Source organism: Henckelia pumila, chromosome 1, assembly GCF_033568475.1.
Source record: "Henckelia pumila isolate YLH828 chromosome 1, ASM3356847v2, whole genome shotgun sequence".
Taxonomy (NCBI): Eukaryota; Viridiplantae; Streptophyta; class Magnoliopsida; order Lamiales; family Gesneriaceae; genus Henckelia; species Henckelia pumila.
Window position 1 is genome coordinate 130,499,248 of NC_133120.1, and position 14,723 is coordinate 130,513,970.

Genomic DNA, 14,723 nt, shown 5'->3' on the forward strand with positions numbered 1-14,723 from the left:
AATAAAAAAAAGAAAGACATGACACTTGAACAACATTCATATAAACAAAAGAAGAAGACAAATTAGTGAGAAAAACAAATTAAAATAAAGTGAATAATCAACATTAAATTAAATTATGGCAAGGAAACCATGACATATGATGAAAGTATTGTTGAATTTGAACAAAAGAAGCATGAAAAAAACTGATGAAAAGAAATAAATCCGATGAAAATCAAGCAAGAAAACATTAAAAATTTTGGTTATTTGTGGTCATAGATAAATTATGGAACAATATTGTTATTGAATGAGAAATAAAATAAATTATATGTATATTTATTTGCAAAATAACGATAATTATTTTTTTCAAAAAAAATTACAATCATTCTTATTCTACAAAGTTCGTTATCCACGTGCAACACACATGCTTGTTATTATTATATATGTGTGTGTGTGTGTGTTTCTCTCTGTGTGTTATATATTTATTTATTCTCACTCTAATATATATTTATTGATCATGAAACCTTTTTCTTTTACATTAGCTCGTGAATCCTTCTTTCTTTTATATTTGCTCAAGCTTCGTGTCTTCTAGTTCTCAACTTTTTTTTTTTTTTTTTTTTTTTTATTTATTTATCATACTCAAAGACAATTTTAAGAAACTAATGCACGGATCTCAATTCTGAAAAAGCACGAATCTCATTCGGATCTGCTCTTGCATGAGATAACACATTAAGATGCTTGAAGAAGGCATGACGGGGCACATATCTTGCATCAAGAAGACGCAAGACCTTGACATGATATTTTTGGTTTTATAGCATTTGGATAGCATATATATGACTTCATGGTAAACTATTTTGAAACTTATTAATGTAAAGAAGGTACAAATTAAATACAGCTTCATGGATGTTCGAATTGGATATTTCGTATTCTTTTGACACTCACGTGGATTGTTTCGTAAGGGCAAAGATTGTATATAGCGGCCAGAGTACCTGTACATAGTCTTGTCAGCTGAAATTTGTTTTTATCAATAGAAAAAGAACTACCATTTCATGTGACATTAGTTTTTCTAATTTGATTTATGGTTCGTTATTTATCCGAACCATAATTAATGTCCTTGCATTAATTAGAAATACACATTTGCATGCTGCCTAGGGTAGTGGGGACAAAAATCATGGGCCATTGAATTCTTGTGGAGCATGGATTAGAGGAATAATGCTGATGGGGCCTCCATTATATTAATGTCTTTAGTGGAACAAGTTTTCAACAAAAAGAAAGTGGAACAAGCTGCATTTGCAAGCAAAGCAAAACCACCAAACAAAAATACCATCACATCATCATGTTTTTGATTTTCCTTTCTTTCTCACCTACTACTAAATTTATTATCTCGAAAATGTAATTAGTTTGAGTAAATATCGAGTGAGTGACCCCAATTGGAATTAATTATCTTTTTTTTTGAACCCGAATTAATTATCTTTTAAAACCCTGTTATTTTTTTTTTTATTATTTTTCATAAATTTTATAAATACAATTTGGCAAGAGTGAGTGAATAATACAAAAACAGGTACCCCATTTTGCATTCTATTGCTATGGTGTTCCTTTCAAGTCAAGTTGGCATGTTTCGATTTTCTTGCTAGTCGGTCTTCTTTTAAGGTTGATTCCCAGAAAATTTTGAAGTCAAGAAAAGCTTCTCTCAACTAATCTTTCATATGTCATTTTGTTTCTGTTTCTTGACCAAACATCATCACCTAATCATATCTCGAATTTGATAGAATCTGCATCAAATGAGCATGGAGACTACTCGATTCACCTACAACCCGATATCCGACCCAGAGTCAGAACCATCCTTTTCGGGGATTCTTGAAATCCATGTTCATCATGCAAGGAACATCCACAACATATGCATATACGACAACCAAGATGTTTATGCAAAATTCTCCCTCACGTACAATCCTGATGATGTTCTATCCACCAGGATCATCGACGGGGGCGGCAAGAACCCGGAATTCAATGAGGATTTGATCATGAAAATCAACCAAATGGATGCTGTACTCAAATGCGAGATATGGATGCTTAGTAGAGCCAAGAATTTTATGGATGATCAGCTTCTGGGATTTGCTCTTGTCCCAATTTCTTCTGTGAAGGGTAAAGGGAAAGTGACTCAGGATTTCGATCTTTCTTCCACTGATCTGTTTCATTCCCCCGCCGGTACAATCAAACTATCTCTTTCCTTGACCGCAAAAACTCCCCTGAATCCAATGCCAGTTCCTTTTGCTGATTCAGCTGATGATTGTTCTACTACTTCTGAACTTTTAGTGGATAAAAAGATTTCGGAAGAGTACTCAAGGATAGAGTTTCCTGACATGAATGTAGTTAACGAAAATCAGCAGATGGTTTCGGAGTACTTTGATTTGGCTAAAAATGGAACCCTTTTAAGACCATGGCCGGAGAAGGCTGATGGCTTGTTCCTTTACCTCGGGGCTTCGCCAGATTTGCCCATCGACGACTATGAAATGGCTGGTAACTCATCTGAGGGTTATCGTTCCGCCTCAACTTCACCCGATGGAAGTATCCAAAACTCAGGTATTCACAGCTCAACCATGACAAGCTTAAGTGAAGATCGAAATCTTGCTGATACAATGGAGAAAAGAAGTCACGTGTTCGGTGATTATTCGACTTCGCTGGATGATATTGGATCAATCATAGCAGAAACTTCTACTTCAAAGAAGAATGAAGATTCCCAATTCGGAAACGAGCTTAACTTTTCCAGTAAAGAGGAGGAAAGCAACAAAGAAAGGAACAAACATGCGGCGAAAATTGCAAGCAATATTAAGTTTGAGGCCGAGGAGTCTGCCATGCAGCAACAGATAGTTGATATGTACATGAGGAGCATGCAGCAATTTACAGAGTCTCTGGCAAAAATGAAGCTTCCAATGGACTTGAATAAGCCTCAAGCTGACGATCAAGGCGACTCGGTTCAGAATCATAATGAAAATATAGAGATTGAGAACAAGAGAAAAGATGGTTCCAGGGTATTTTATGGCAGCAGGGCGTTTTTCTAACATAAATTTATCATTTAATGGTTATGTTTCTAATATGTTGACTTACTCACATATCAAGAGACAAAGAACTTCTCCAATCTCTAAAGTTCATGTTTAATATATTGTGTTTACATTCAGTACATCATTCGACTAGAATCCATTTTTGTTGATCCTAGAATAAATTAGTTCAAGGGTTAGACAATCTTGTCGAAAGGGATGGCCTCATTTTCACAATTTGTTCACCACCAACTCCCAACTTTAGAGCTTCTGTTCCTGCTTCGAAGAAGCTTCGGACAGAGTCTTCCATGTATTTTTTAGCTTGTCTAACCGTCATTTCTTTCCCGAAAATGCCAAGATTGCTTGTCAGGATATCATCTCCTCTCAGTACAGCTGCAAGTTGTATCAGTTCCTGCTGAAATTCACTCACTTTGGCATCTTCATTTGCATCTCCTTGCCTGATCTTAACTGGAGTGGGTAGTTGCTCTGCGAAACAAAGAGCATCAAAACGGTAACTGTGAGAAAATTTAGAACCAGACTAAAGAAATTGAAGATTGTAATGAATCTAAACATTTAGTAACCTGGGCAATCTGTTCTTGGAGTGCTGCGCTTGTTGAGAATGCCTTCAAATGTGCCGGCCCATTTTTCTCTGTTTGTTAGAGGCGGCGACGACAAGTTAAATATCTTCCTGACTGTAGCCGGAATAGAAGAATGTTCGTATTCCGAATTTGCAAAAGGAGAGCCGTTGGGACCATGAACAACTGCACCATTACGATGACAATCTGAGTGTAAGACAGACTTCCAAAACTAGAGAAACACAAATATGAGGGCATTTATGAGTTCCGTTGTGCATATATTATTTAGAAGAGTGTTCTGTCAAACGTTGATTGACGTAATGTAAAGAATATGGAAGGTTACTCTGCTCTTTAACCACTTCTTCTTATGTTCTTTTTGTTTATCATGCGAGAGATGATGATCAGAACAAAAAATCAAAATCAGTGTCACCATTTTCAAACTCCAACGACCTTACTTATTATGTCAATGAATGACCATAGTTTTAAATCAGATGAGGACAAGTTAACAATCAAATTTAAAGTATTTATTCATTTTCAACCCGACTTCCTATGTTTCAATAGTTCATGACCCATAATTTTGCTCAACTACCATATTCATTATGCTAATGAATGGCCATAATTTGACATCAAACGCCGACAACTTAACAATTAAATTTCCGGTAGATTCTTGAGGAATTTATTCATTTTCCAACTTGATTTCCTATGTTCATCAGTTCATGATCTGATACATTCATTAATGCATCCATGAGGTGCAACAAGTATGGGATTTTTTTTCGCAACAAGGATGGCTCATGTTCGCTTCTGCTGCATTAAAACAATGATGCATACAACAAGAATCCCATCTAGAATTCTATGCAAAACAAAATAGTACTAACGAGAAAAGAAATCAAACTCACCAGTGCCCTTTTCAATCCAAGGGGAGATTAGGATGGCAGGAACTCTAACTCCCAATCTGTCAAAATTGAAAAAAAACGGCTCAGGCCCAACTATCCCATCCGGGCTCGGAATCCCATGATTCGGGGTCGGTACATGGTCATAGAATCCTCCATGTTCATCATATGTGATGACAAACAGAGTTTCATTCCACTGAGGACTGCCCCTAAGTGTCTCATACACTTCCTTCACAAACATCTGCCCCTGATACACATCATGTGATGGATGATCATCGTTAGCAGGCTCGGTTTTCGAATCTGTGTATCGTTGCTCGACAACCACGTAGCCCGGTAATTTTCCGTTTTTAGCATCATTCTTGAAGGACAAGTCGTAGGGATGAAACTTGAGAAGATATTTGAGTTTTCTCAAGTTTCTGTAAAAGAGTGTGGCTGGAATGTTTTGGAAGTATATTCCAAATGATATCCCGGCATCATGAAGATCCTCAAAAATGGTGCGTTGTGGGAAACCTTTGGCGAGCTGTGCCGGCACGTTCGACGTTGCGCCGTGGGACGTGCCCGAATGGACGTATAGTCTGTTTGGTTGGGTCGATGAGGGTATGGAGGCAAACCACCTATCCACCACTGCAAATTCAGATACTAACGACTCGTACACAGCAACCTGAGTGCAGAATTTCACCCCTCAGGTTCACTCCAATAAAAATTTCAAATATCAATTTAACAAACATATACAATATATTCCACTAAGATATTCAGTGTGAAAGATATTTTTATACAGAAGAGATGAAAAAGGACGAAAAGCAACATTACAACATGTCGTATGAGAAGTGCAAACAAATCACAAAAAGTAACATTATGGGCTAATGGCAGAGCATTAAAAGCTTGCAACTTTGGCCTAACTCGGAAGACTTAAATCAATCATCGCCACAAAATGGAAATGCCCACATGAGAAGAATCAACAGAAAAAACCAAAAATATCTTTGAAAAAAACCAGCCAGCTGTTCCCCAACATGTGTCTTTTCGATTGAGTACGACAAATATAGAACCAAAAAACAGATGAAAAAAGAACGAAGAGAGTAACCTTTTCAGGAAAAAATCCATTCATGACACTCTGTGGCATGTTGGGATCCATGGATAAAGCTTGCTGAGCAAAACCATTCATGGGGGGTGTATCAGCAGAAGTGTCGTTTGATCCAAAAATCTGCTCTCTAATGGCCTGAAATGAGTGGCCCGGATCAGGGTCGACGAAATGGGATTGGTTTCCGAAGAAAATCTTGGACGAATTCGGATCAGTTGTGTTGAGACGATTGGATTCAGAGCCATCGACGCCATTGATTTCAGGGTTGAGCTTCTTCATCCATCCTAACATGTGGTCGAACGAGCGGTTCTCCATTACCAGTATCACCACCGTCTTTATTGGGCTAGCGGCGGAGATCTGATGCGGGTGGGTGGCGGTGAGGAGGAGGAGGAGGAGGACCACGAAGGTGGCGGTGGCTGTGGCGGATTTCGCCATTGATGAAAGCATGATTTCGTAAGTAAGATTTATTAGTGTGAGGCAGAGGACGCTTTATAGTTGTATGGCTCACTCAACTCATTCTATTATGAATTATGATTAGCTGCTTTTCTTTTATTATTATTATTATTATTATTTTATTATTTTGCCTTAAATAAAAATAAATACTACCTAGGAGTATGTCCAACAAATTTTTATCATATTAAATATCAATTAAATAAAGATAAAATTAATTTTTTTTTGTAATCAGTGTGAAAACATGTGTAATCCAAAATATAAGTCAAAAGAAGTATATTTATTTCTGAATTCAATAAATGTTATGGCATTTTATTGAGATAAATAATTTATTTCATTTAAATAAATAGAATAGTAAATATATCATGAAAATCGAAAGCATGATAATGATATTTTTAAATATATATATATAATATATATATATATTATATTATATAATTACTAGCATAATTGAGGGCGTGTGTCTGTTATATACAAATAGTATATTTTTTTCAATAATGTTTAAAATTGTTATGTTTTTTGTTTTTAATATAAAATTTTTTTAAAATTTATATCATTTTATCCTATCTATAATGGTTGAGAAAAATATGAAATATATCTAAATAAAATCAAATTTTTTTATTTATATTGTGTAAGAACAATTTTGGAAAAAAAGTTGGTGTCCTCACTCAAAGGTTGTTCAACTATTATATATATTAGTATAATCACACACACGCGTTGCGTGTGTCAAAAAAACATATAATATATTTAATATTGTATGTTATGTATAAATATTATTTTTTTGATAATATTTAAATTTATTTTTTTATTTATAAAATAATATAAAAATAAATTTAAAATTTTTTATCAATTTTTTTTTATCTATAATGTTTAGTTAAGAAAAATATGAAAATTTAAAAAAACAAATAAAAATAAAATTATAATATTTATATTACATAAAGGTAATTTTGGCAAATGAAAAGACGATGTCTAAGGGAAAAATTATTTATAAAGAGAAATATAATATAAATATATATTTTTTAATAGAAAAAAAAACTCACTTAACTCTTATACAATCAATGCACGTAATATAATTACATATATGTAACCATAGTCTTAGATCTTGTTGTGGTTTTTCTTCTTGGTTCTTATATCTTGTATTTTGGACGATGTGGTCTCATAATATATCTTGCTCTTTTCTAAAAGAAACTATAAAAAGATGGAGACGTTAATCTAGATATTTTAAATTATGGTATGTTTCTAAAATCTTTTATTTTTTTTTATTATACATAGGAAGGTTGAGCCCCTAAAATAAATGTCAGTGTCACTTGATGGTACACTAACTTTGCCTCAAATTACTTCTTTCCCACAATATTATTATTTATAAAATAAAATAAAATAAAATAAAATACAATAAAAAGAAAACTTCAGGGATTGACGTTTAAGTAAAAATTATTGTGATGTCACAGAAGAGTCCTAATCAAGAACTTTCATTAAGATTAATTAAATTAAAATATATACATCATAAATTTTATTTTTCTAAAAATTCATTATAGCATTACAATAACACTTCAAGCAATAACCTACATTTATTTTTATAAACAAAATTAATTAATGGCAAGGAATGATCAATTAATCAATTTAATTAAAAGACGCATAACAAAAAAAATCCTGATCGATATATGTTAATCAAAATTCAATCGCTTGTAACCTAATTAATTACGAATAATTTAATAAAAGAAAAATAATAGCTAAAAATTTGTATTCTTAATTCAAGCATTTACGATTCACAAAACATTTTCTCGATCTTTATAATCTCTTTTCCATATTAAACATGAGAAAGATTTTGATATGTTGACATGGTCTGAGGTCTCTCTCGTTCTCGTTTTTTCTTAACTATTAACAACTATTTAATTACAAAAAAATTGGCTTTTAATTTTTTCTCTAAATAAACGTCATTTTTTTATTTTAATATTTATTCAATTTTTGTTTTAAATTAATATACGACAAGGATACTCCCGCGTACTTAGAATGCATATATAGAAGTGTCAAAATGAGCTAAACTCGTTGGGTTAGTTCACGTCGTCATACAAAATAGGTGGTTGAGTTGTCAATTTCTCAACCCGCCTAAAAGTTGGATCGACCAGCCCTGCCTAATGATGGATTGTGATGGGTTGTAGGTCGGCCCGTCAAAACCCGCAAAATTACATGTAAGTCCGTCGGGTTGACCTTCCCGCCACCTAAATAGGTGGGATGGGTTCGTGTTTTTTCAACCCGCCTAAAATGTGGGTCGCCCCTCGCCGCCCCGCCCCGCTTCACCTAATGGTGGATTGCGATAGATTGTGGACCGATTCGTCTCGTTAGCTCGTTTTAACATATCTAAATATATATAATACTAGCTTCTTGTTGCACGCATTGCGAGCTGAATAGTCCGTTTTTATAATAAAATTATATTTCATTTAAAAGTGTCAAATAAAATTATTGTATTAATGTATTATATATTAAATACAAAAATTGGAGAGCTATAAAAGAAAACGATAGTTAAATGAAAAAATAATTGAGGGAAAAAATTGAGATAATGAAGGAAATCGATTTTGTATCTATGTGTGTGTGTGTGTTTTTTTTTTTCAATTATGTTTTTTTTTTGGTTGAATATATCAAGAGACTTGACCGAAAGGCTCTTGCATATATACTAGATAGTAATAGATATTTGTCGTAAAACATACAGCATATGCACATAATCACATGCATTAACCACTAGTATGTGCAAACTGTATATGACGAAAACCCATGCAAGCAGTCAGTCTGTCCCTTAAATTTCTCTCTTTTTCAATTTTTGGGTAACAATTTTATTTTGATGTACATCACACAACCGCAAGTAAAAACCTATCATAAAATTAAACGTGGCAAGCATATAGGTCTTCTTTACTTCCACGTATCGTGTTATCCTTGTCCTTAACCGAATTTGCATGCATTCGTTATGGCCTTATTTCGTTTGTAATCTATCCGACTAATTCTGATCACTTTTTTTTTTTTTTTTTTTTATATAAAATAATAAAAACAAAAATTTTGTCGTTAGATTTTATTTTAAAAATGATTTTTTTATAATCTGCATTAAAGAAACATATTTATTTATTTTGGATATTCAAAAAAAAATTAAATCTGTAAAATGTAGACGGAAAAAGTATGTATCGTTACAAGATTTTGTGGCATTATTGGTATATAGGTAGATAATTTCATTTTGCACGTCTTTTTACCGACTTTAGATTTGTAATGCGTTACAAAAATAAACAAACAACGATTTTAAATTAAAATCAACGTTTTTAATATTAAATAAATTGTATCGTTACAAGATTTTGTGGCATTATTGGTATATAGGTAGATAATTTCATTTTGCACGTCTTTTTACCGACTTTAGATTTGTAATGCGTTACAAAAATAAACAAACAACGATTTTAAATTAAAATCAACGTTTTTAATATTAAATAAATTGTGTCAACAAATTAACTTCGCAGGCACGATGACAGATGGTGACATGTGACATAATCGGGAGGCTCTTCCACTATGAAAAGAGGCTTCAAAATGGTCTTCAACTTCATCCTCCAAATAAAATCTAAATATAAATTATATATATATATATATTAAGTTTTGATATGTTGCTTACATCCGTATATCACTCAACTATTAAATATGTACAATTCATCATATCCAGGGGCGGCCCTTATGGAGGCCGAGTTGGGCGACCGCCCAGGGCCCCAATTTTAAGAGAGGATCCCAATTATCTTTATAAATTATTATAATATGCATATAATATTTTAGTTAATTATATAAAAGAATAAAATACTCGGTCATAAATCTCCAAGAAAAGAACATGCAATCATAAGTTAGTCACTTCTTTCTTTCGATCAATTCGTGCAAATTTTATCAAATTTAATTTTCATCTTCAATTCTTCGTATTGTGCACCTCATATACAAGTAGTTTTTTTCATTTCTCTTATTCTTTTATATATTATGAATTATGTCTGATTTTTAAATTAAATTAAAGAATTGAGAATAAAATTGTGGCATAAAAAAAAGCTTCTCTAAGTTAAAATTTTTAAAATTTTATTTGAGTACCCATAGTGTAAAAAATATATTAATGATTCAACTATTATTTGTATTGGAAAAAAAATATTTGAGTATATTTCATATGATGATATAATTAATGATTTTCTTTTATAAAAATTACTAGTATGTTGCATTTTATATAATATTGGTTTTTAAATAAATATAATAAGAAATTATGTAAAACACTATTTTTAATATGTAGCTTTACAATTATATATTAAGGCGATTATGATATTAAATTATTATATATATATATATATATATATATATATATATATATATATATATATATATATATATGTATTTGAGTTTTTAAGTTAATACGGCATAGTTCACATACTCTGCTTTTTAATTCCTCCATTTGAACGTTTTCGTTTCTCTTTTTTTTTTTGGCAAATTATTTTAAACTCCCCACTACCAAACTTCTCTTTAACGTAACTCCCTATCTACCATTTTTTTTATTTTCACTCCCTAGTGGTCCCCATATTTGAATTAAAATATAATTAAAACTAATCCTTTGTACATGGCTTTGTTATACCTATCGAACCAGTCCCGAACATGCAAGACTATTAGTTACGCAAGGTTTCCAGCCGATATACTCCAGATTAAAGTCCAACATTCTTCCGTAAGATGAATTAAATTTAAATACCTCTTTGACCATAATGTCGTCGGGTCATACCTGCCGAGTTTTACGAAGTGCTCCTCACACTCTAACCACGCAGTTGCAACAGATGGTTTCTGCACAAGCTCCTTCATCGACACCCAGCACAGCCTTAATTCATTTTCTACCTTAAGGCGTATGATATATAAATTTAATTATAAAATATGAGCTTGAAGAACGAGAGATTTAAGAAATTTATTCAGACATAATATTATTACATAAATCAACTCCTTTGAAGAGGAGAAGACAACTTGTTTAGCTACTCATAGTAGCCTTGTTCTTGAAATACATAAAAGAAAACTTAATACAATATAAAGAAAAATATTACAATAATTTATTTGTAAGAAAACTGAAGGGAATGATCGATGTCTTCAGCTTCCTCAAATGCCTGTATTTATAGCTGTAGTTCCACTCGTTTCACCGAGAAACTTCAGAGAATCTCACACTTATCTTGTATTTCTTTATGCCATTATTGATGACATCTTTTACTAGTGGAGGAGGCAGCTGTCTGGAATTTTTTATGCCATTATTGATGGCATCTTTTACTAGTGGAGGAATCACATGCCTGCCACTTTTTTTTGGCTTTATTCTCCTCACATGCCTGCTTTATTGTTGTCGGGGCATCTTTTGCTTTTGAAGTAGGCCCCTGTGAAAACGCATCTTCGGTGGTCCTTGTCCACCTTTGCTTGTCTCTGAAAAATCCTTTCGATCCGTTCGGGGTCTAAAGGTTTTTTCAAATTCTGGCTCCTTTTGATTTGGGCATTCTGGGTAGATATTCTCTGACCATCGTCCAATATGAGCCGTGTTACAAAATTTTCGGCGAGTTTCTTTACTCCCCGGCAGCTTGCTGTTCCACAAAAGGTTTCTCTTCTTTTCGAAGAGTTCTTCCGCAAATGCTGTAGTTTTTCCTGTCATTGTGTTCAACAGGAACGATCCATTCACAGAATTCTGATAAAATTTGAATGAAAACATGACTTTGTCCATCTCAGTAAGACAGACCCAAATACCCCATGCCCTTCTGGTTGAGATCTCATTTTCCCCGAAAGTGGACACCAAGGGTATTTCTTCAGTTTTAGGATCCTTGATAAATTTATGACTGTTTATATCAGGTCTCCTCAGATTGATAAAATGAAAGGGTTCGTGTGATCCTTTTACTGTTGGTTCTGGAGCTGCACTAAAAAAGTATAGTTCAAGCACATCTCCTCTGAACAAATGATCATTATTTGCCCATGTTTCTTGGACTGCTTCCTGGATCCATTTTGGTAACTGTGATATCTCCGGAAAGCTTGGTGACGTTGTATAAACTGAGGCCAAAGCCCCAAATTCATACCAGAGTTTTACATATTTAGGATTGATATTATTTTTTATCCAAACCCTTGGATATATTCCTGCAACATCAACCCTGCAAGTGTTCGGGTTGATTTCACTCATTGTATTCAATTTCTCCCACCTTTGTTGATAAACCTGGAATGGAGAAATAATAGATGGATTAGTATCAATCTTAGATTTGCCCTTGTCAATGTTGGGCCTAAGATTGATCTCTTCCTCTTTTACCCCAGAGGCGGAGGGTTGACTTGATGAGTTATCCTCATCAATTGTTGCTTTATCCAGATCATCAAAGGCTGATGATAGATTAGCACTTGTTTTTTGAGTTTTGGATTCCTCAACATCTTGTTTCACAACCGGTGGTTGTATTTCTTGTTCTTGTAAAACCAATGGTTTTAGCATATCTTGTTTATGAGAAACCAATGGTTTTTCTATAGCCTTCACAATTGGCCCTTGAATAGCAGCCCATAGTTGTGTTTGAGCTTGCATACATCTTGTAATTCGATTAGATACTTTGATCCGATCAGCTTGTTATAACTGCCGACCATTTCAGCATTAATGGCTAACTGGTTGAACTCGTTTTGAAGCAACCCAAGGTGTTCCCTGAGATGCCTCTGCATTTTCATGATGGAATCCACGTCACTGCCTTCCATCTCTTGTTAAGAAATCTGCAAAAATATTTTCATGAGATTTAATAATAACAATATCAAAAATATAATTTTGACATAATGCTTGCCATCTTAATAACCTAGCTTTCTCAGGTTTAGATTCAATCTTATTTTTGGGAGATTCTTACATATCTCTTTTAATTGGTTTACCCCTTTAGTATGAATATCGGTCCATATAAACTTAGCATCCTTTTTTAACAAAGGACTGAACACCTTTCTGTATATTGCTAGATTGTTAATGAACATCTCTGCAAAATTAACTACTCCAAGAAAACTCTGGAGTTGTTTTACATCTTTGAGTTTATCTGGAAAATTCTTTACCTTTTCCACAATATGGGGTTGTAGAATTATTCCAGTTTCATCAATATCAATACCGAGGAATTCAGTTTTCCTCGTTGCTATGACTGCTTTCTTTTCAGATAAAACCAGTCCTTCTTGTTTACAAATTTTAGAGAAAATCTCCAAGTGTTTAACGTGTTCGTCTATATTTTTTGATGCTATAAGAATATCATCAATATAAACAAACATAAAGTTGAAATAATCTTTAAAAAGGTTATCCATCTTTCTTTGAAATATCTGGGGTGTATTAGCTAATCCATAGGCATAACTTCCCAAATATAGTGTTCTTGTGGAGTAGAAAAGGCTGTGAATTTCTTACTTCCTTCTTCCATTCGAATTTGGTAAAATCCAGACTTACAATCAAATTTTGAGAACACTCTAGCATTTTGTACACAGCTAATTAGGTGTTCTCTACTCGGTATGAAGTACCCATCAAACTCCAGGATTTTATTAATACCTTGGTATTTAATAACTAGCCTGAGTTTTCCTCTTTTTATTTCATCATGATTTCTAACCAGAAAACCTGGGCTGCTATATGGTGAAACTCCTTCTTTGATTAAACCAAGGTCCAAATGTTCCTTGATAATCATTCTCATATCCCTTTGATCTGTTATGTTCATTGGGATAGGCTTATACCTGACGAATTCATACTCTTTGCCTTCCTTTAGAGTAAGACTGGCTTTGAGTTGATTTCTATCCCACCATACCAATGGATGCTCGTTGTAACTTTCTTTGAGCCTCTGTTTGACATCTTCAAGAGATAATTTATTCTCTAACTCTATATCTCTGTGATTTAGAGTTACCTTGAGAAGCTCCATATCCTCTATTTGGAGTTCTTGTTCTGTTGTTATTTTCAACATGGTTTCTCCAAACCTTCTTGGATCTTTCATTTTTGGGTGAAAAAGTTGTCCTTTATCACCACGCTGGCTGCGAAATATTATCGGCAATTGTCGATAAAAAGTAACCTTGAGTCTTTGAACGATAATTTTATGCTCACAAATTGTAGTGAACATAAGTTTTCTTGACTCATTGCCTTGTGTGTACTTCTTAAAAATTTGTAAGAAGTTATTTCCTAACAGGATATCAGCTCCTGTATCATGGAAATAGATTGGTGGTGTTTTTACCTTGTACCAAGGTGTTTGACCTGCACCTTCCATAAGGATCTCTGCTTGTTTTATTCCTTTGCAAAGAATTAAAATTCTTCGAGAGAAATCTCGTCCAGCAATTTTTGGCAATTCCTCTTCACATTCTTTAGGGAAGACTCCTCTTTTTGCTGTACAAATTCCTGCTCCCGAGTCAATATAAGCTGCAAAATACTCAGCCTTATATTGTTCATATAACATCCCTATTGGAATGTATATTGAAAAAGGACTTGTTGTAATTTTTTAAAGGGATTACTAAATGACCCCGCCATTTTTAATAGACTGTGTTGTAACTCAATAATCCGATTAAGACTATTTACCTTTAGTTTCCCTAAGGCCTCAGAAGGTAGAGTATGGTTACCCCTTTCTACTTCTTCAATGCGTTCTAGTAAATCATGTTCATGACTTACTAATTTCAACTGTTGCTTCTTCCTCTGTCTGTGAACAGAGTTCTCGAATCTGATTAAGGGATTGTCCCTTATCCAATTCTCTTGGTT

At 33.5% G+C, this 14,723-nt stretch overlaps 2 protein-coding genes across 2 annotated transcripts; one reads left to right on the forward strand and one right to left on the reverse strand.

The window, feature by feature from the left end:
* Positions 1-1,583: 1,583 nt before the first annotated feature.
* LOC140881347 (uncharacterized) lies at positions 1,584-3,183 on the forward strand. Its single transcript, XM_073286587.1, has 2 exons — positions 1,584-1,626; positions 1,746-3,183. The coding sequence occupies exon 2, from the start codon at positions 1,758-1,760 to the stop codon at positions 3,033-3,035; it is 1,278 nt and encodes a 425-aa protein (XP_073142688.1). The 5' UTR covers positions 1,584-1,626; positions 1,746-1,757; the 3' UTR covers positions 3,036-3,183.
* LOC140881340 (non-specific phospholipase C2) lies at positions 3,060-6,048 on the reverse strand. The gene is made up of 4 exons (XM_073286574.1): positions 5,558-6,048; positions 4,483-5,137; positions 3,593-3,772; positions 3,060-3,497 (listed from the first exon to the last, which is right to left on the reverse strand). The coding sequence occupies exons 1-4, from the start codon at positions 5,999-6,001 to the stop codon at positions 3,202-3,204; spliced, it is 1,575 nt and encodes a 524-aa protein (XP_073142675.1). The 5' UTR covers positions 6,002-6,048; the 3' UTR covers positions 3,060-3,201.
* Positions 6,049-14,723: the final 8,675 nt, after the last annotated feature.